The sequence below is a fragment of the Pelophylax lessonae genome (assembly GCF_965119305.1).
Source record: "Pelophylax lessonae genome assembly, chromosome: 4".
NCBI classification, from domain to species: Eukaryota; Metazoa; Chordata; class Amphibia; order Anura; family Ranidae; genus Pelophylax; species Pelophylax lessonae.
This window is the reverse complement of record NC_138771.1, coordinates 290578740-290598570: the sequence shown is the minus strand read 5'-3', so window position 1 is coordinate 290598570 and position 19831 is coordinate 290578740. Positions and strand designations below refer to the sequence as shown.

Sequence of the window (19831 nt, the reverse complement as noted above, 5' to 3'; positions counted from 1 at the left end):
ACGAATATGAAGAGGCGGCGACTGTCGGAGGACGTAAGAGAAAACGGAATTTTTGTAAAATCTTACCTGTAAAATTCCTTTCTCTGAGTCCTCCGACAGTCGCCGCCCCCGCCCCTCTTTTGGGGTTTGAATGTATACTCTACTGCTATTCCACTAAAACTGAGATATGGTTGCAGGAAGTAGGAGGGTATTGACTGAGGGGACCACCCCTTGAGGGTGGGATATGTTAAAGCTTTATTGTTAACATATTCTGTTGCCTAGCTACTCCTTTGGAGCAAAGTCTAATACCCCATATGTGACGAATATGAAGAGGCGGCGACTGTCGGAGGACTCAGAGAAAGGAATTTTACAGGTAAGATTTTACAAAAATTCCGTTTTTGTTTTTTGTTTTTGTTTTTTTCCCATCTGTGTGACATTGGGGTGATTCACCTTCACTTTCTCTCTCATAGCCAAAACAGGAAGTAAGAGGACATTTTTAATTTCATTTTACTTTCACTTTCAATTTCAATTTCAATGATAATGGTAAACAGTGATGTAGTGGTTAGCACTTTCACCTAGCAGCACAAGGGTTACTGGTTCAAATCCCAACCACAACACTACCTGCCTGGAGTTTGCATGTTCTCCTTGTGCCTGCGTGGGTTTCCTTCCACACTCCAAAGACATGCTGGTAGGTTTATTGGATCCGGTCTAAATTGGCCCTACTATGTGTAAGTATGAATGTGAGTTAGGGACCTTAGATTGTAAGCTTCTTGAGGGCAGGGACTGATGTGAATGTACAATGTATATGTAAAGTGCTGCGTAAATTGACAGCGCTATATAAGTAACTAAAATAAAAAATAAACAGGACAAATAATGTGGGTGAATATCCCTCATTGGGGCACAGGCAGCAATAAAACCTGACAGGTGTTCGAATCCCTCTAAACTCTGTCCAAAACTAAGAAACTATTTTTCCTTTAGTTATGCTTTAATTATGCATCTGTCTCAGACCTGATGCATAGGTCACTAATTTGTGCAGCTATTTTCCTGAAGAAAAGGCTTTATATATAAGGCCTCAAATTAAGACAAGCGGTTGTGTCTGTGCAACTGCTGTGTGCCTATACATTTACTGGAGCTCCCTGCATGCAGCACCCGGAGACTCATTTCATATAAACACACAGTCCAGTCACAATCCTTGGGCCTCAATGCTGGGGTGACTGAGGCTTTACTGTTTCATTACTTTTCTTGATAAATGTTCTACGAGTATTAAAACTGAAAACAATTCTTACATGTTTAAAGTCTGTATTTTTAGTTTCTCTATGACTCAGTACCAATTTTATGTTTTTCAGCTTATGACTGTGAATATTATAACCAAGGTAAGTTTTTTTTTTTTAAATGTAATGCATTTTTTTGTAATTATTGTAGTGTATGTAAAGCCAAAACTTTTTTTTTTTTTATTTGAATAGAGTAGGGATTGGTTAAGATCCTTGCCCCAAAGACACACAAAAAAGTAAGAGGAGATCTCTCCAAAGAAAGATCCCTTTCTAGACAGTGGACATGAGAACACTTATCCTCTGTTCCTATGAAAATTCAAACATTCTAGATTTTGGATCAGTTTCAGTACTGAAGACAATGATCTTGAGGACCAGCAGTAAGAGGGAAAATATTCCATGTCGCAGGCAGCAATAAAAACAGAAATAAAGTAAATGCCTGAAAAAAAGATAACTATTGCAGCTACCATTGACTGGCAAGTGGCAATTTATCACATTTTTGTTCTTGGGTTTAGATAAATAATTAATTCACAGTTGATCTCATGATTAAACACTTGCACTCATATGCTGTTAGAGTTTATTCAGATCATTCAGACACATGGTTAAGCACTGTAGGCATGGGACAAAAGGAAATGAATTACAGCTGTAGAACTACTCCCACAGGAGCAGCTTGGTAGTTTGGGTTCAGTAGGCAATATCCCCTTTAAAGTACACTCTATATGAATGGAACTGCAATGAAGTTTGAGACTTCTTAAAAAAAGTACCTCTTACTATGGACAATAGTCAAAGTTGTTGTGAAGTAGCTATCTGACTGAGCAGTCTTTAGCCCTAGTTCTTCAGCCGGCTAGCATTGGGGCCCAATCTTCATTGGGGTGCACATGAGTACAGTTCCAGTAAAGTCTGCATGCCGTAAATAATGCTGTTAGTTAATGGACAGTCCCTATGTGCTCAGTGTCTGCTGGCAACATCAGGTTAGTGGCATCAGTGTGCTCTCACCAGTCCCAGAGATACATAAACAGGCGTCTCACTGTTCAGATATCAGATCACTTCTGGGTCTGCCTGAGGGACTCATGGTCACATGCTTGTAGCAGGTTAATGTGCACACAGGAGCATCAGTGTGCGCACCTCATTCTTTTTGCTGCAAAGGGGAAATCCCTCAATATTCAGCCTGTGAAAATACAGCTGTCTCTCTCTCTCTTTTACCCGGTTTGCATGGGTAATTCTAGTCCAATAGTCCATCAACTGCCATAGTGATATTTCTTTCACAAACTTCATCTCCCTTGATACGGTGCTGCCAACCATCAGGTCTCTTGCCAAGCACCTTGTGAGCAGGGCCGATGCGCCAATTATTATTTTTTTTTGAACAATAGATTTTTATTCAAAGAAAAGTACAAAGTATAAAAGAGTACAGCAGTTCATGGTTACAGTCTGAACATCAGGGTTAGACAAAGTGAAGACAATTGAAATGTACTTCAAAAGAAAAATCAGAAAGGTCGCTAGAAATCAAGCGACAGGGTTCCATCAGGAAATAACCAACAAAAAGCCCACATTTAAATGAGTAACTAATATGTAGTGTTGCAAGAAGTGGAAAAGGGGGATTTTAGAAAAATAAGATAAAATGCCATGGGTAATCCTAATTGAATTTAGTCAGTGTGACAAAAATACAGAAAGGTATATAGCCATTGAGGGGCAGCAAATGTTCTCATTCATTAAATATCAGTTGGATTACTGTGCAGTTTGACAGTCTATATTACACACATTATGAAAACTTCTATCTGTGATGAATGAAACAATTATTCACAACCCAGAGTCACAATCAACATTGACAGGCCAAAAACTGCACAGAAGTGTATTCTTTGACACATTGACCTTCACTATATAATTTAAACTCACTTCTAAAGTAGTCCTTATTGACTGTAGCTGGGAAAAATGTACAAATATACAATCATTCTTGCATTCTAGCCTTTTCACGTCGTAAGCAGCACATTTATTATAAAATATGTTCCTCTATCCCGAAGCCCCCAAGTTCCCTACACCAAACAAAACATTTATCACGTGTTTCATTGACACTGATATCCAATAAGTCATATTCTAACTGAAATAGTTCTGTACATGAAAAGATGCTGTTACTTGGAGAATTTAGGCAATGGTTTAAAGAATATTTACTGTGTCTCCACTGTTGTCATATCTTATCATTGTTTATGTCTATTTTCAAACAGGATTAGGTGAAGGTCCCTTTATTCTCTCAAGTTGTGGCAACAGTGAAATTGTATTAGGTGTTAACGTTACCAGCAAATATATATTCCCATTGCCAAGAATGAGTGCACACGGAAATGTTTTATTTAACTTCATGGTAACACCTGGACTTTTCAGAGATAAAGACTTGTGTGAGTACTCGATTTCCAAATATTTAAATAATATTGTCACACAAAAATGCAGGCAATTCTATCACAACTTCAATCCATATGATGTTAAATGATCAACACGATGAGACTAGTTTTACAGCCTGGATGTGTATCCCAGTAGCAATGTACTCAGAAACCTATGGTTTATTTTAATTCTCTGCTGTTAATAAAACTGTTATTCGGTTATTGCATATACTGCAGTTTTTGTGTCTTAGGTCAGTAGGGGAGCAGTATCCAGAGATGCAGAAATGTCATGATTTTTAACATTAGAAAAGTTATTTAATAGTGAACATTACATATCATAAAACGTACCTCTCAAAATAATCCTGAACACGTGTCAGTGTAGAATGTGTCATTGCCTATATATGTGTGTGTTTGTGTGCATTACAAATCCACTGCCAACTAAAACTATGTTGGTATTGCTTGAGTTGGTTAAAAAAAATATGATATTAAAGGATGTGACAATGGGATGCCCTGACACTGTGAAAAATGTAGAAGAAAATGACACAGAATTCGCATTAAACGTTAATGTGGGGTTCCAGACTGGTTTCTGAGCAGATAAAACTGTGTTTTTTGCTTTCTCTGGATTCTTTGAACCTGGATTGGGGCCTGGAGCTTGAAGGTTCAAAAGTGTCTTGGGTGGGACGGAACCTTCAATCCTGTGTCCAGATGTTACTGGATGCCTGCAGTCAGTGTGAATACATAGGTGTGCAGTGTCATTATTTACTCAAGCCTGAGGATAGCTCAAAGCTCCCAGTTTGTTGAAAGCAGGTCTCACCCAGGGGTCAGAGGGGCCCTAGCCAGTAGCCAAGATAGAGGAGGTAGCTTGGTATTTTCAGTTGACCTTTAATGTCGAAGGTGGAAACCCCTGCGTGGGCAACTGATTTCTATGTAAACTGTTCCATTCTGGGTAATAAAAGTGGGCTGCCAGGCCAGTTTGGACTGGCATAATTTGTTGAAAATTGCATTTACAAGATGAGCATAATCACCCCAACACCGCATGGATTAAAGGGGGTCACTAAAGGAGTACAAGTGGAAGAAAAAGGGATCACTAAAGGAGTACAGACAGTTTAGCCAGCAAAGTGAATAATACATAAGCTTGGTAAATAAAGTGAAGCTGTGTTCACTTTGAATATCCAATCATGTGCAAAGGAAATAAAAAAAAACAGGATGTTTGCTTGCATGTGACAGCTTCACCTTTTCACTAGCCGAGTGACAGTACACATCGGAAAGCGAACATTTAAAAAAAGAGCTTATGTTTGAGTAACATGTTGGCTATATATGTGCATAACCAAATATGATAAAATCCACCTTATTTGGTTTGGTTCAAGTAGAAAGAAAGCCCTTATGGAAAATGTTCTCCAACTCATATGCCACATTTTAGTGCCATACTATATCACTCATGGTCAAGCAGTTTTGCTGCCCTAGGAATAGTTTGCAATATGTAAGCCAAAGAATGGCTGCTTATATTAGAGACAAGTGTTTCGTTTTGTGACAGGTTCACTTTATTTTTCAACAGTTTGCTTAAAGTCCAATATATAAAGTTATCTTTTTATCTATATTAATATTAAGTGCGTGAACAAAGATATGATCTAGATTAGTCATTGCAAAACTCATTATAGTATTCTTCTGTCATGTTCCATTAAAGAAGAAATCGACTTCCTTTTTTTCAGGTGTTCTGTTAGCCAGGGAACAAAGCACCCATAATACTTTGACCCATGTACCTACAAGCTAGCTACCAGGTTGGGCAGGGCACCTCACCTTCCCCTGCATCCTTCTGACAGCATAACCAACAAAGAGACTTGAGAAGTGACTCCTTTCCCAGCTCCAAGTATTGTCCTAAGACAAGCAGGAGCAAGAGGAATGCAGAGGGAGGAGGTGTGTCAACCACCTTTCCATCTGCATTCCTCTTGCCGCTGCTTGTTTAGGGCAAGCATTAGGAACTGACACAAGAGCCGGTTATCAAGCAGCCATCTCCTTGCTAGTTATGCTATCGGATGGCCGTGGGGGATGGGGGTTGCTTCTTGCTTCGGGAAAGTTCCTGGACCCGAGACAAGAGCTGGTTATCAAGCAGCCATTTATTTACTAGGTACATTGTTGGATGGCCACAGGGGAAGGGGAGGTGCCCTTTCCCACCTCACAGTTAGGACCACAAAGCACAAAGGAGCATAGCATGGAATACTGAAGGAAAATAAAACGGAGAGGTCCTCTTTAATTATTTTGTTGCAGTGCACAGGAAAGTAGTGTGTACAGTTTATTGCAATTTAAAACTAATGTAACTGCAGTGCTTGTGTCAGTATGTATAACTCTGACAGAAATGTATATACAGTACATACAAAGAATATAAGTTCTATATGGGAGAACACAATTGCCATTTGTTCATATTGGTGTATAAAGCTTAGGTATATCGGTGGATTTGCATATCACACTGTGTTTTCAGTTTATGTATATGCATAGATGTCCTAACAGATGCTTGCGTACATAAACTCATTAGCTTAACAAAAATTCTGAAGTAAGTTAATATCTTAGTGATAAATAAATTAATGCACAGTATGTACAGTTCTGCAAAGATAGAATTACACTAAATTCTATTGTATGAAATGTGCTTTTAGTAAATAATTTAGCTACATTGTAAGCAGTTTAGGAAATGATGATCACTGATGCAAGGGGTGGTAAACATTAAAGGCTGTACAAGTAAACAAGTTGCATAATTGATTAATCCTTCAATCTTTAATGTATTGGTAAATATACAAAGACTATCAGTTATACTCTGCGGTGCATGCAAAAATGACTTACTTAGCATAATAATTTAAAAAATTATAACTATATTATAAAAATATATAATTATATTATATATTACTAATAATGGTACATATCATACTGCATTCCATTATTAAATCAACACAGAAAAAAAAAATTACCAAAAAAAAAAAAAAATTATATAAACTTCATACTGTAGAGTTTAAAGTAAACCTGACTAGGCCACAAAAATGCCTATGGTAACATCAGTGCTGATGTTTAGCCATTTGGTAGTACACTTCTTTTGTAAACTCTTGCATCCTAGACCCATTCTGTACACGAGGCCCTGACCCACCTGGCTAACATTTAAGCTGAACCCCTAGGCAAATATAAAAGACACAACTTAATGCAGCTATGTTTTAATCAGTGGCGGCCGGTGCGTTGGGGGCGCAGGAGTTCAATGGGGTTTTTTTTTCTTCTGAAGCAAGTGATTAGAGCCAAAGGCTCTAATAGGCTTCAGAAAAGGGTGGACCCGGGTCGCAGAGCAATGCGCCCCGGGCCCACCCATTGTGTGACAATAGCGAATTAATATTCACTATTGTCACACGGATCCTCCTCCTGGCCAATCAGGAAGCGTGTCCAAGACTCTTTTCCTGATTGGCCAAAAGGCGAACTTTTGAGATTGGCCAAGGAGGAGGAGGTGGATTTGGGAGACGCTGAGGACTGAGGAGAAGCCGCCGCTGCATCAGGTAAGTGCACGCTGGTCTCTCTGCACGCTGTGCTAACTCTGCATTGAATGGGGGCACGCTGTGCTAACTCTGCATTGAATGGAGGCATGCTGTGCTAACTCTGCATTGAAATGGGGCACGCTGTGCTAACTCTGCATTGAATGGGGGCACACTGTGCTAACTCTGCATTGAAATGGGGCACGCTTTGCTAACTCTGCATTGAAATGGGGCACGCTGTGCTAACTCTGCATTGAATGGGGGCACACTGTGCTAGCTCTGCATTGAAAGGGGGCAGGCTTTTCTAACTCTGCATTGAATGGGGGCACGCTGTGCTAACTCTGCATTGAATGGGGGCATGCTGTGCTAACTCTGCATTGAAATGGGGCACGCTGTGCTAACTCTGCATTAAATGGGGGCACACTGTGCTAACTCTGCATTGAAATGGGGCACGCTTTGCTAACTCTGCATTGAAATGGGGCACGCTGTGCTAACTCTGCATTGAATGGGGGCACGCTGTGCTAGCTCTGCATTGAAAGGGGGCAGACTTTTCTAACTCTGCATTGAATGGGGGCACGCTGTGCTAACCCTGCATTGAATGGGGGCACGCTGTGCTACCTCTGCATTGAATGGGGGCACGCTGTGCTAACTCTGCATTGAATGGGGGCACGCTGTGCTAACTCTGCATTGAATGGGGGCACACTGTGGTAACTCTGCATTGAATGGGGGCACGCTGTGCTAACTCTGCATTGAATGGGGGCACACTGTGGTAATTCTGCATTAAATGGGGGCACGCTGTGGTAACTCTGCATTGAATGGGGGCATGCTGTGGTAACTTTGCATTGAATGGAGGCACACTTTGGTAACTCTGCATTGAAAGGGGGCACGCTGTGGTAACTCTGCATTGAAAGGGGCAGGCTGTGGTAACTCTGCATTGAAAGGGGGCATGCTGCGCTAACTCTGCATTGATAGGGGGCACGCTGTGGTAACTCTGCATTGAATGGGGGCATGCTGTGGTAACTCTGCATTGAATGGGGCATGCTGTGGTAACTCTGCATTGAATGGGGGCATGCTGTGGTAACTCTGCATTGAATGGGGGCACGCTGTGGTAACTCTGCATTAAATGGGGACACGCTGTGGTAACTGCATTGAATGGGGACACACTGTGGTAACTCTACATTGAATGGGGGCACACTATACCTTGATTACTGAAGGCCCCTTTCACACTTTTGTGACCGCAAATTCATGCAATTTTTTGCTGCGTTTTTTGCCGCAACGCAATGCCTATTCGATTTTTCTTTTTGCGGACCCCCCAAAAATTTTGAGCACTAGACGCCACTGGTTTTAATATCTACAGTACAACATTTAAAGTATTTTTTTATGCAAGTAGTGAATTTCCCTGCATTTGACCAGGTATCAGCCTTATGCAGACCCTACATAGCAGAGCTCAGTTCAAGAGAAGGAGTAGCAGCACAAGAGGTCAGTCAGCTGTGCTGCAATGCTTCTGTGCTAACAAGGAGCATGCTCACTGAAAGAAAAAAAATTACAGAGGGATGAGCTCTTCAATCTGCTGCTTATTCTTTCACCATCCAATCACAGGCTGGGGGAGGGACAAATCCTGTAAGTGTTATTTAACAGCAGCATAGAAAAATCAGGTCTGTGCTATGTGGCCTAGATGTAGAGAAAAAACAATTCTTTGGCAGGAAAAATATTTCCTTTATATGTACTCTTTTTATGTATTTAGCTGTTTGCCTGGAGTTCACCTTAAAGCAAACCTGTTGCTTTGCCTGTGAAAAGCACAGGTTTGTATCCTGGACTCAGATGAACTTTAAATACAGAGATCAGTGTCCAAAAGTAGCTGTTGCTCTTGAAATTTTGAAAACCATTGTAAAACATTATTTTAATTGTAATATTTTATACAACATAGCACTATCACTTGTCTCTTTGGAATCTGCGGAAAGGCCAAACTATTTTCTGACTGTGCAAGAAAATGACAGCGTGCGTTTGGAGCAATGGGAAGCCAGCTCGATGTTTCGTAGAAGAGCTACCTTTTTTCATCACCAAGGCCTCTGGGTTCCAGGATATAGTGCCTTTGAATTGCACAGCAGAAAGGGGTTCTTTATTGTCTTAACTGCCACAGAAGTTAAAGTTTCCAAATATGACAATTCTGAGGAATTTAAACTGTCCAGTGGATTTAAGATTGAAGGTGAGTAATAATATTAAGAGCTATTTTCTTGTAGGTATACGATTGGGTATTAAATGAAAAATGTAGTCACTATAAACATACAGTATATGCCAACATTTTTTGTGATGTTCTATGTTACTTTGCCTTTTATATATATTACTGATATGTCACTCATGTCAATTAGTCAAAAGTGTCATGAGACAACTAGGACCATATTATTGGATGTCACAGCTCATCGTACAGAAGCAGATCTGTAATTAAAAACAATTCAAGATTAGTGGGCAGCCATTATCTGAAAAACTATCAATGAACCAAATCCCCCTGCAGACTTTATGTATGACTTTGTGGGCTACTTACAATGGCTTATTATAAAGCTGGCAATAGATGGATAGCATTTCAAAAGAAGAAAGAAGAAATTCTTAGAAAATTCTCAGAACAGTCAAATGTTGTTTGAATGATTTTGTTTGCTTTTAACATTTAATTTTGGAAATAATGGACTTTTTTCGAATGTTAACCGCATACGCTGTTATAAATGTGTTCATTTGAGAAACATTTTTCATCTTACTCCTTCGAATTTTCTCATCACTGTGGAACTAATGTCAATTTGACTCACTAACAATTAGAAACTTTCTTAGCACATTCTTTTCCTATGAATTTTCATTTGAAGTTCTTCCCATCTATAGCCAGCTTTACTCTGTCGGGGATTACTTCCCTTTTTAGGCAATAACAGGCACTTTTGAAGCTTTCAAGCTTTTTCACGGACCAGACCAGACCAGACCCAGACCCATCATGACTGGATTCTTCCAAGCTTCTCCATTGACCAGACCAGATCAGGATCCCCATTACTGAATTCTTCTAAGCTTTTCAACTCACTAGACCATATTCAAACCTCCCCATGACTGGTTGCTTTTAAGCTTTTCCACTGACTGGAGCATGGCCAGACCCCCCATGACTGGGTGCTTCCAAGCATCTCTTCTGCCTAAGCCAGGTCCAGATCCCTCATAACTGGATGCTTTAAAGCTTCTCAACTGACTAGACCAGATCTGGACCCCTCATAACTGTATGCTTTTAAGCTTCTCCAGTGCCTGACCAGACCACATTCAGACCTCCCCTATGACTGGGTGTTTCCAAGCTTTTTTACTGAACAGACCATCACCAGACCCCCCCCCCCCCGACTGAGTGCTTCCAAACTTCTCTACAGGCTAGACCAGACCCAGACCCCTCATTACTTGATGCTTTCAAGCTTCTCCACTGACCAGGCCAGATTTAGCTCCCCCATGACTGGGTGCTTCCAAGCTTCTCAACTGACCAGATCATCACCAGACCCCCCCCCCCCCCATAAATAAAAAGTGTAAAAAAATTATATTTGTAAATAAATGTACTTTTTTTTATTAGAAATACATTTAAAAAAATAAATTTCCAGACCAATCCCCATGATGTTGAATGATCTGGATGACAGTTGTGTTTATTGTGCTAGTGTCAAATGCTCACAGTGATAGCACACCTGTGAAAAAGTTGCCACCGTGTTAATTGGTTGATATCACATAAGTTCATCAGTTACATTCTAGCTACAGCAAGTTTGATTGCAGAGTTATACTAGATATATGCATTTGCCAGTAGCTTCTTTTGGAGGACTGTTCGGTACAAGTGTTTGATATTAAGGTGAAATAAATGTAATGTAATCTTTTCCGATTAGGCTCTTCATTTAGTGAAAAGCATTAGCAGTTGGAGGAGCAGGTGGATCTGTCAGCGCATCAAATTGATAAATACATTTTTGTTATAGATTTTTGGAGAGTGTCTCTCTTCCTTCCCTATAAATCGAGTTTGAGAAATCTAAAAATCATATTTTAGACTTTAAAAATGGCTTACAGCTGGTTTCACTGTCGTATAAAATTCCCACTTTTTGATATCCGATTCTTAGAAAATGTCAAATGTTTTTCAGAGATTGCTGCAGCAGTTCCTTACAGGCGAATGTGTGAGTGGAGGTATGAACCATGTGCCAGTCCTTGTGTTAAAACCTGCAGTGATCCTGAAGCTGTTTTATGTTCTTTTCTTCCACCGTAAGTTAAAGCATTTGCTACCCCAACATTTCAAATTCCTGATATGTGCCTGTCGTACGATGTATTTGAATGATAACTATGCTGTTCTCTTTGTATTGCTTTCTTTGTGTGAAATCCCTGGTGTTCTTGCTAGTCCTCTGACTTTTCGATTAAAATCTGGCCACACTAAGCAGGAGAACAAACCGTGGTCAGTTCTCTAGCTCTGCTGGAAACTCAGTGTACTCTCTATCCAATGATGAGACTTGTCCTGACATGCTCCCCCTGCTCAGCCTGTCACTGGGAAGCTCAGTGTGCTGCAGCATCACCTCCCCCCAGCTCTTATGCAGCTGAGAACAGTGGGAATGGAATCACCTATAAAAAACAGACTCTAACTGAATGGGTTGGTTTGGAAGATAATCATTTACAATCACTTTAGCATACTCCCTTTTGTAGCATTGCTTCTTGTGGAAAACCATTACTGCCTGCCAGAAATTCTGTTTTTTAAATCTAAACCCTAGATCTTGTCTATTATCTTTATTATGCCAGTAATTAGATTCTTCACAGTCAAGATTTCCCTTCACTTCCTTTCTCTGTACCTATTGTCTCTGGGACAAGAAGTACAGGGAAATCTGCTTAATATGGTTATTCAGGAAATATTTTTTTTGCTTTTTTTAAGGGTGGAAGGATGCATTCCATACTGCCCAAACCATATGATTCTTGATGAGATTACACTTAAATGTGTCTATCCAGAAGACTGTAAGTATCACTATTTATTACTTCTGCGAACTCTGCATAGTAGTTGTAGATAATGTTATTATTATTAGATGTTAATACTTGGTTTTAAGGTGAATTTTACAAATATTAACTCTACAGACTGCTACCATTACTTTACAGTATATAGTGCCCTAAAGGTACCTGCTCATACCTAAAGTAGTATTGGCCAAATCCCTGGGCCGTTTCAAAACAGAAATCTTTCACATTTATTGATAGTGCTAAATCGTGCCTGTCCATTCTAATTAGCCAGTGAGGCTGCTAAACAGCATAGAAATGAGGGGCAGGGGTTGATGGAACTCCACAACACCGCACAGAAATGTTGAGGCTTTCTGGTGAGGACTGGTGGTGATTTGACCATGAGTGAAGAATTTGGGAGGCAGATCCTCTTAAACAAGACTGTATTCTACTTACAACATTTCCTGTCCTGTAGTACTAGATACAGGCAACACTTCCTGAGAAATGTACGCAAGATAATCTCTCCCAAGCTGGAAACATTTTATGGATAATTGTAGCTTCCTTTTTTTTTTTTAATTCTTTATTTACTGCATATAAAAGAGAAAAGTATCCATCAGGGCAAAGTACAACAGTAAAGGTGCAATGTCACACAAAACAATTGTAGCTTTCACATGACAAACTTGTAAGCTTTTGCTTCAGCCATTGTTTTTAAAGCATCTAATGAACTTCCACTTTTGTACTCATAAAAACTTGTCACATACGTTGAACTATTAACTTGAACTTTATTAGGGAAGATTAATCTTAAGTACTAATTTTCAAAATAAGCTCCAAACCTACCTTGATTTTCCAAAAAGAGATGCTTCTTTTAAAACGTTTTTATTAAAGAAAAATAAATTATAGCTGTAAATATGCAACCATAGGAAATGTAATAAAGTAAACATAATCATCCCTATACAGTATATTATAGAGATACTTAGTCAGGCAACAGCAAAAAGTGATGCTTCGATATAATAGACAAGTTGCAGAAAGCTTTTTTATTATGTTTTTACTCTAGTAACTACTGTAAGCTCAGTTTTAGCAAATCATAGTAAAATCTATGGAATTAATTGTGCCATGTAAGGACACAATTTGAAGAAAGAGATTCTGCTTTCTTGAAGACTGAGAAGTTTCCCTGTTGTGTTATCTTGGTCTTAAGTATGCTCTTGCATTTGTAAAAGAGTTGTCCAATACCTTGAATGAGCTAAGTACATGTAACCTTTTATGTAGAATATAATGACCCCTTTGACTACTGACGCTTCCCCAAACATTAACAGTAACAAGCTAAAAACAAGGACTAAAAGGCTATAACAATGAAAATGATGGGCGGTTGCTTTGTACCAGGCCTCCAAACTTTCAGTCAGTTTACTGTTCTTCAGCCTGTAGGGGGCAAACTGTGGACAGTGGGAATAGGAAATGTGCCAGCGTCAGTGGGAACAAACAATGCCTTAGGCTTGGTGGTCAGTGGGAGTAAGGCTCGGTTCACACTTATGCGATGAGGGAAGGCTGCGAATTCGCAGCCTGTTCCCGCATCGCAAACGCACCCCTGGCAGTTCACACTGCCATATGCGATACGCTGGGGGTGTCAATGAAATCTTAACGACACCCCCAGTTTGATCGCATATCGCAGTGCGATCTTGCAGTTCGCACAGGATCGGATCGCACAAGTGTGAACCGCTGTGCGATCCGATCCTGATGCGGCTGCAAAAAAGGGTCCTGTGCATCTTTGATGCGGGTGCAGTGCGAATTTAGCCATACAAAGTGTATGGCTAAATTCGCATCGCACAGCCGATCGCATGTAATGAAGGCGCTCCGACATTACATGCGATCGCCGCAGCCGCACAACTGTGAACCGGCACTAAAAAATGACAGCACCTGTGGTCAGTAGGAGGTGGAATAGTGCCCAATTGTTGGTGTCAGTAAAAAGAGGAATAGTACCTGACCTTTGGCGTTAGTGGGGGGAATAGTACCTCGTTGTTTGTTTCTTTAGAATGAGTAGTGTCCCATCTTTTGTGTCAGTAGAAGGAATAGTGCCCCATCGCTAGATTCACTTTTCTATGTTTCTATATCAGTGGGAGGAATTATACCCCATTGTTGGTGTTAGTGGATGGAATGGTGCCTCATCATTATCAGTTGGAGGAATAGTGACCCCAGGGCTGGATAAAGGCAAGCAAAGGTCTGCATATGCGCATTATCAGCAGGCAAATGTCCACATATCTTTACAATCGTCTAAAGTAGTGGTCTCCAAGTGTGGCCCCCTAGGCTACACTTTGGAGACCGCTGCTTTAGATGATAATGATTATTTCCTTTATAAGTAAATGATGGACATTTGTACTGCAAAATAGAAGCATAGGAGAATTGTTATTTTAAGTGTAAATTTGTGGTTGCTGTAGGCCAAGGTCCAGATCATTTTAGATGTTGGAGGACAGAGGCTGCTTTCAGTGTATTGGTTGTTCTTGTCGACACAAATATGTATCTGAGAATAAAAAAGCCCTGACACCAGGTCGTTTTTTTGCCTGCTACATACCAGTTTTGTATCGGTCTATCTCCTTCATTTACTATAAAACACATGCTTTTTATACAGTTTCCTATTAAAAGACATTCGTAAAAGTTGATGGTAGTTCACTATCTCTTGACATTGTAGTATATGTATGTGTTAAGATGTACCCAATCCCCTATTGCGAGGAAAAAACATGTTGCCTAGTTCACTCTTTGCTAAAAATGGGTGTAGGTATATATAAAAAAAAAAACAACTGAAGGTTAGCACATATTATAGCTACTCACAATTACTAGCTTGATCAAAATGGCTAAAAATGCTAACTCTTGGTGTGTGGGTGTGTTTTGGAAACATATGCAGCAGTTTTAGTGACAACTCAGTTTACTATAAATGCATGAAAAAATACTCTGTTAGCTACAAAATATGGTGCTTAAAATAAAATCAAAGCAAATGATATCACTATCTGACCGACATGGTGTAACAGATGTATTATTTTCAATTCCTAGGTGTTCCAGTGAAAACAACCATTTTACCTACTTCCTCAAAACCAATAAGGGCAAGTTTGACACCAACCATTTCTACAAAAGTATATCAGACAGAGGCTGAACCATTTCAAACAGATTTTTCAGACACGTCACCCCTCTCGACAACAGCTACCCACTCTACAACAGCTACCACTGTTGGTCCAACAAACACAACTTATGCAGCACATACAGATTCATCTGGTCTGAGCACTTCTAAGGAGTATGAATCATCTTCGGATCTACTTACTAGTGAATATGACAATATGACTCAAAGTACTTCACCTTCTCATCCTGGAATACAACATTCGACAACACAGATCACAAGCCAGGGAACAAGCATAGACTCTTTATTAACTTCAGTAACAACAATCTCTTCTTCGGGTTCACTGCTAACATCACCTCATGCTGCCACTTCATTTGTAACATATAAAACACTACCTCCAAAAGAAGCTGTTGACACGACAAAAACACCAACACGAATGTTGGGGCAGTCTTCTCAGGGTCTTTACCAACTGACAACAAAGTCAGTCACTGCTACTCCATATACTTCCATGATGGAAAGGATTACTTTGTCTTCAGCCACCGATGTATCAAGATATCCAGTTGTATTAAATGTAACATCACCCAGTGAAACTAGTACATCTTTATCTACATCATCTGTGTCACTGACACCATCTGTGGCTACTACATTTCTAACTTCATCTTCATATGCCCCTCTTGCCCTCAGTACAACTAGCTCTAAAGTATTAAGCAGTCAGTATTCCCACACAACATCTCAGGTCAGTACTGATAAAAAGGAAACCAGCATTTCTCCGCATACATCCCATACTTTGCCACATACAACTTTACTAAATGAAACTGTGTCTACTCTGACAACTCTGGAAACACACATAAACCGTTCTGAAAGTTCAAGAACTGCATTAACCACCTCATCTATTTATTTGCCTCCGCTGATCACCCAGTTAACTACAACTATCATGGCACCTTCAACATCTCATTTAGATCTGCAACAAACAACCAAATCTGTAATTCAGACCAAAATGAAAGAAGTAACATCTACTTTGTTTCCAACGTCAATGTCTTCAAAAATGCCAGTAATTGTGTCAACTATTAAACCTTCCTTTAGTTCATCTACATCATCTACATTAAGTCTGCTAACATCTGTACAAACCTTAAAAATAACTCCAAAAATGACACCTCTGCAAAATACTTCGTCTACTACAACTGTATTACTTACTTTGGAGACCACATTAGCACCTAAATCAACAATAACATACGAAACAAAAGACCTAATGAGGACTACAACTAGGCAAACATCCTTGTTAACTACTAATGCAACACTTATTCAGACCCCACCTGTGACTTTAAGTACTAAAAAATTTCCCAAGAGTACTGAAGCCCCTCTTAAAATACTAACAACTGTTAGAGAACATTTGGGTACTAGCACCCCTACAACAGAAGGTACAACTCATGAATTGGAAAGTAAGTCTGCAGAAAGTATTATTTCTACGCAGCAAATTTTTTTAACTAGTTCAACTCTAAAACCTACAAAACAAGAAGCCATGGTAGATACTTTTTCCACACACTCAACCAAAACATATTCCTCAATGTCCAAAGAGAGTTTACTTACAACTTCATATTTATCTCCAACTTTTGACACTTCAACACAAATTTCATCTGTGCCATTAGAAATAACAGATACAACTACAAGTATTGGTCCCACAGTCACATATTCTTTGCCTTCAAAAATAACAAATGCAACTACTAGTATCAGTTCCACAGTTGTATCTTCTCTGCCTTCAGAAATACCAGATACAACTACAAGTAATTATACAATGCTTGTTACTAGTGTCAAGCACTTGGAGATACCATTTACACTTACGATGATGCCAACCACTACAGAAGTCACTGCTGCATCTTCCATATATTCTACAATGAGTGAAACATCTAAAGCTGTGACTTTGAATAAAACTAGCATAGAACCATCTTTCAACACTACTCATAGCTTGCTGACTACTGAAAAAGAAAAGTTAGACTCTTCCACAATGAAAATCATCAGCACTATTACCAAACAAATGCACACCTCATCAGTTAGTAATAGGAGTGAAATCTCCACACTTCAGCCAACAGAGATTCTGGAATCCTTGAACTTTACGGAACCGACAACATTTTCAATACCCAAAAATGTAACATATGAATCATTTTATTCAGTGTTATCTTCCACTACGGAGTCACTGATATCTGCAGTGGCTACTGATGTAATGACGAATGTTACAGCATCATCAGACTATTACTCATTTGGGACAATGTTGCAAACAAGCAGCTCTTCAGAATGTATGGTATGTAACATATCTTATCTCTTTCTTGATATGAGCCTGTATTTTACATGACAAAGTAACAGATTCACTTAAAAGTTAGCACCTAAAGGTGGTAATATATAGTTTAGTCTTTCTCTGAGCTCTGGATGCCCCATCCCCGTCTTCAGGTGACAGTGAGTCAGCAAACACTGCAATATTGCAAGAAGTGGGAAGGGCTCCATTTTTCCCGTACCTGGTGGTGCTTGGTTTTTGAAAAGCTGTAGCAGCAGGGAATCAGAAGAAAGGATAGTATTATATCTTAGTAATGCAAACATAAATTTAGTGTGTATCACCATTTTGTTTAACTGTCTTCAGTGTCCAGATATAAAGAAGTGCTAAGAGCTCCTTGGTGTCTTCAACTTTGATTTTAGAAACTAAAATGCAAGTTGTCCATTTGCTCCACTACCAGTGCTTTTTATTCAGTAGCACCAAAATAAAAAAATAATTTCTGTACCGGTTCATGTTCTACACTGATCCAGATTCATGTCTTTGATAATAGATTTAAGCTTTGAATTTTTTCACCTACTCGCATATATTATTCAATTGAATAATAGATAGATAAAACTGTAACTGTTTTCTTTCACTGTTTTTCCCAGTGTGATATACCAGGGTTTTTACTCAAGTATAGTGCTTGTAATTAGGTTCACTCCAACTGGAAAGTACAGTTTCATGGCTTGAGGCCCACTATTATTTAAAAGAAAAGTAAAAGTTCACAACACATTACAGGGTTGCCCTCGCAGGGGGTTTTCAACACCACATCCATTCATCAAAAATTGTTCAACCTCCTCGCTGTTTCTTTCAGGAAACAGCCTAATCAGAATGCCTCTCTTCCAGGCTAGAGCAGACACTCTGCTAGTGTCTTGTTCACACACACTGCTCTCTTGCAGCACCACTGTTTTACATTATACAACAGTGACCCACACTGTCTTCATTAGATGCCAGGCTGGACAAGGCACCTGTCTGCCACACCGGACAGACCTGGACATGCACACACATTGCTCCTGCGGCTGTTTGTCTCCTGGACAGGGAGCCCTGAACTACTGTCAGGGCCTTGACTACAAAGGGTATGCACACAGCTTGCTAGTCTCAGTTAAAACCTGGATGCAAAGTTAAGGGCTTCGTCCCTCCCAAAGTATAATTAGGTGGCGCTTCATTAAACACATGAACATTTCCATCTATCTCATTTTCAGGTCGAGCAAACTGCATTAACCCATTATCAGCTTGAGCCTGTGGCTTGTTTAACACATGTACATTCCCTTCTATCTTTGGGGGATCACCCTCGCTCACCAGAGAAGTACCACAGGTGTCCTGGGAAACTTCTAGCTCCAGCACACTGAGCCCCTTTGAGGTCTCCAGGGACTCCTCTGTGCTACCTTAACCAATGTTGCTAGGGGGATAACACATCTTGCTAGTGCTCACCCCACCATATTCAATTTGTGATTTTGTTCACATGACTTTGGTGCAATTCCAACAGCGAAAAGCTTCACACTGACTCTTTGTCTCACAGACAGTCTCCTCAGTTTCAAGATCTACCTTAATGACGACAGTATCTATTCTGGAGCTTTTAAGTCTGCATCCTTGAGAACCTTATGTGCCATTAACCTATTTTACATAGTAGCAGGGCCCAGCACTGTCACACAAGAGATGGAACAGGACAGGAAACCTTTCCAAAGTAAAAGGAAATCCCTTTTAGGTGATTGTCACCAGAACAGTTGTCCCCTCTATTTGTGTTCTAGTTAAACTGTAACATTTTGGATTTGTCATCACTTTCTATCAGATTTGAAGTAGTATACATTCTACAATACATTCTACCATACATCAGAGACACCTTTTTCCACCATTTTACAGCTAGCATAGCTCAGATGAATGGAGGATTCAATGCTATGAAATACAAATGTCATTTGACTTATTTTCTGGAATAGAACATGTTTTATTTTTAGTTTTGAGTTGAAAAGGAAAGTGTTAATTTGTAAACTACTATATTGCAATAACCCTACTGTTCCTAACACAAATAATGCATTGAATCTGGTTTGTTTTTCTAGCCAAGGTACATTGAACCGCTGGATCCATGTAGCCAATATGTTTGCATTAATATGGGCTGGATGCTGTACAATGTATCAAGTAATTGTCAAAAAAATGTGGAGAAACCTGACTGCGGCTTCCGCGGAATGCCTGTCCAAGTGAACACTGACAGCTGTTGCCCTGAATGGGAATGTCCATGTGAGTAATCTTCCAGTGTTTTCATATTTTTAAAACCATGAATATTGTAAATAATAATGAGAGTATACAGTATATAATGATAAAGCCATACATCCCCATCTAACTTTCCCTGCCTTGAGGGTTCCAAG

At 39.7% G+C, this 19831-nt stretch overlaps 1 protein-coding gene across 1 annotated transcript in view; it reads left to right on the top strand.

The window, feature by feature from the left end:
- Positions 1-19831, top strand: part of OTOGL (otogelin like) — a 234872-nt gene that overhangs the window by 151302 nt on the left and 63739 nt on the right. Inside the window, exons 26-32 of the mRNA XM_082255665.1 lie at positions 1326-1352; positions 3467-3634; positions 9044-9322; positions 11244-11361; positions 12017-12096; positions 15109-17465; positions 19526-19703. Coding sequence (XP_082111791.1) covers positions 1326-1352; positions 3467-3634; positions 9044-9322; positions 11244-11361; positions 12017-12096; positions 15109-17465; positions 19526-19703 — 3207 coding nt within the window. The remainder of the gene's footprint in view (positions 1-1325; positions 1353-3466; positions 3635-9043; positions 9323-11243; positions 11362-12016; positions 12097-15108; positions 17466-19525; positions 19704-19831) is intronic.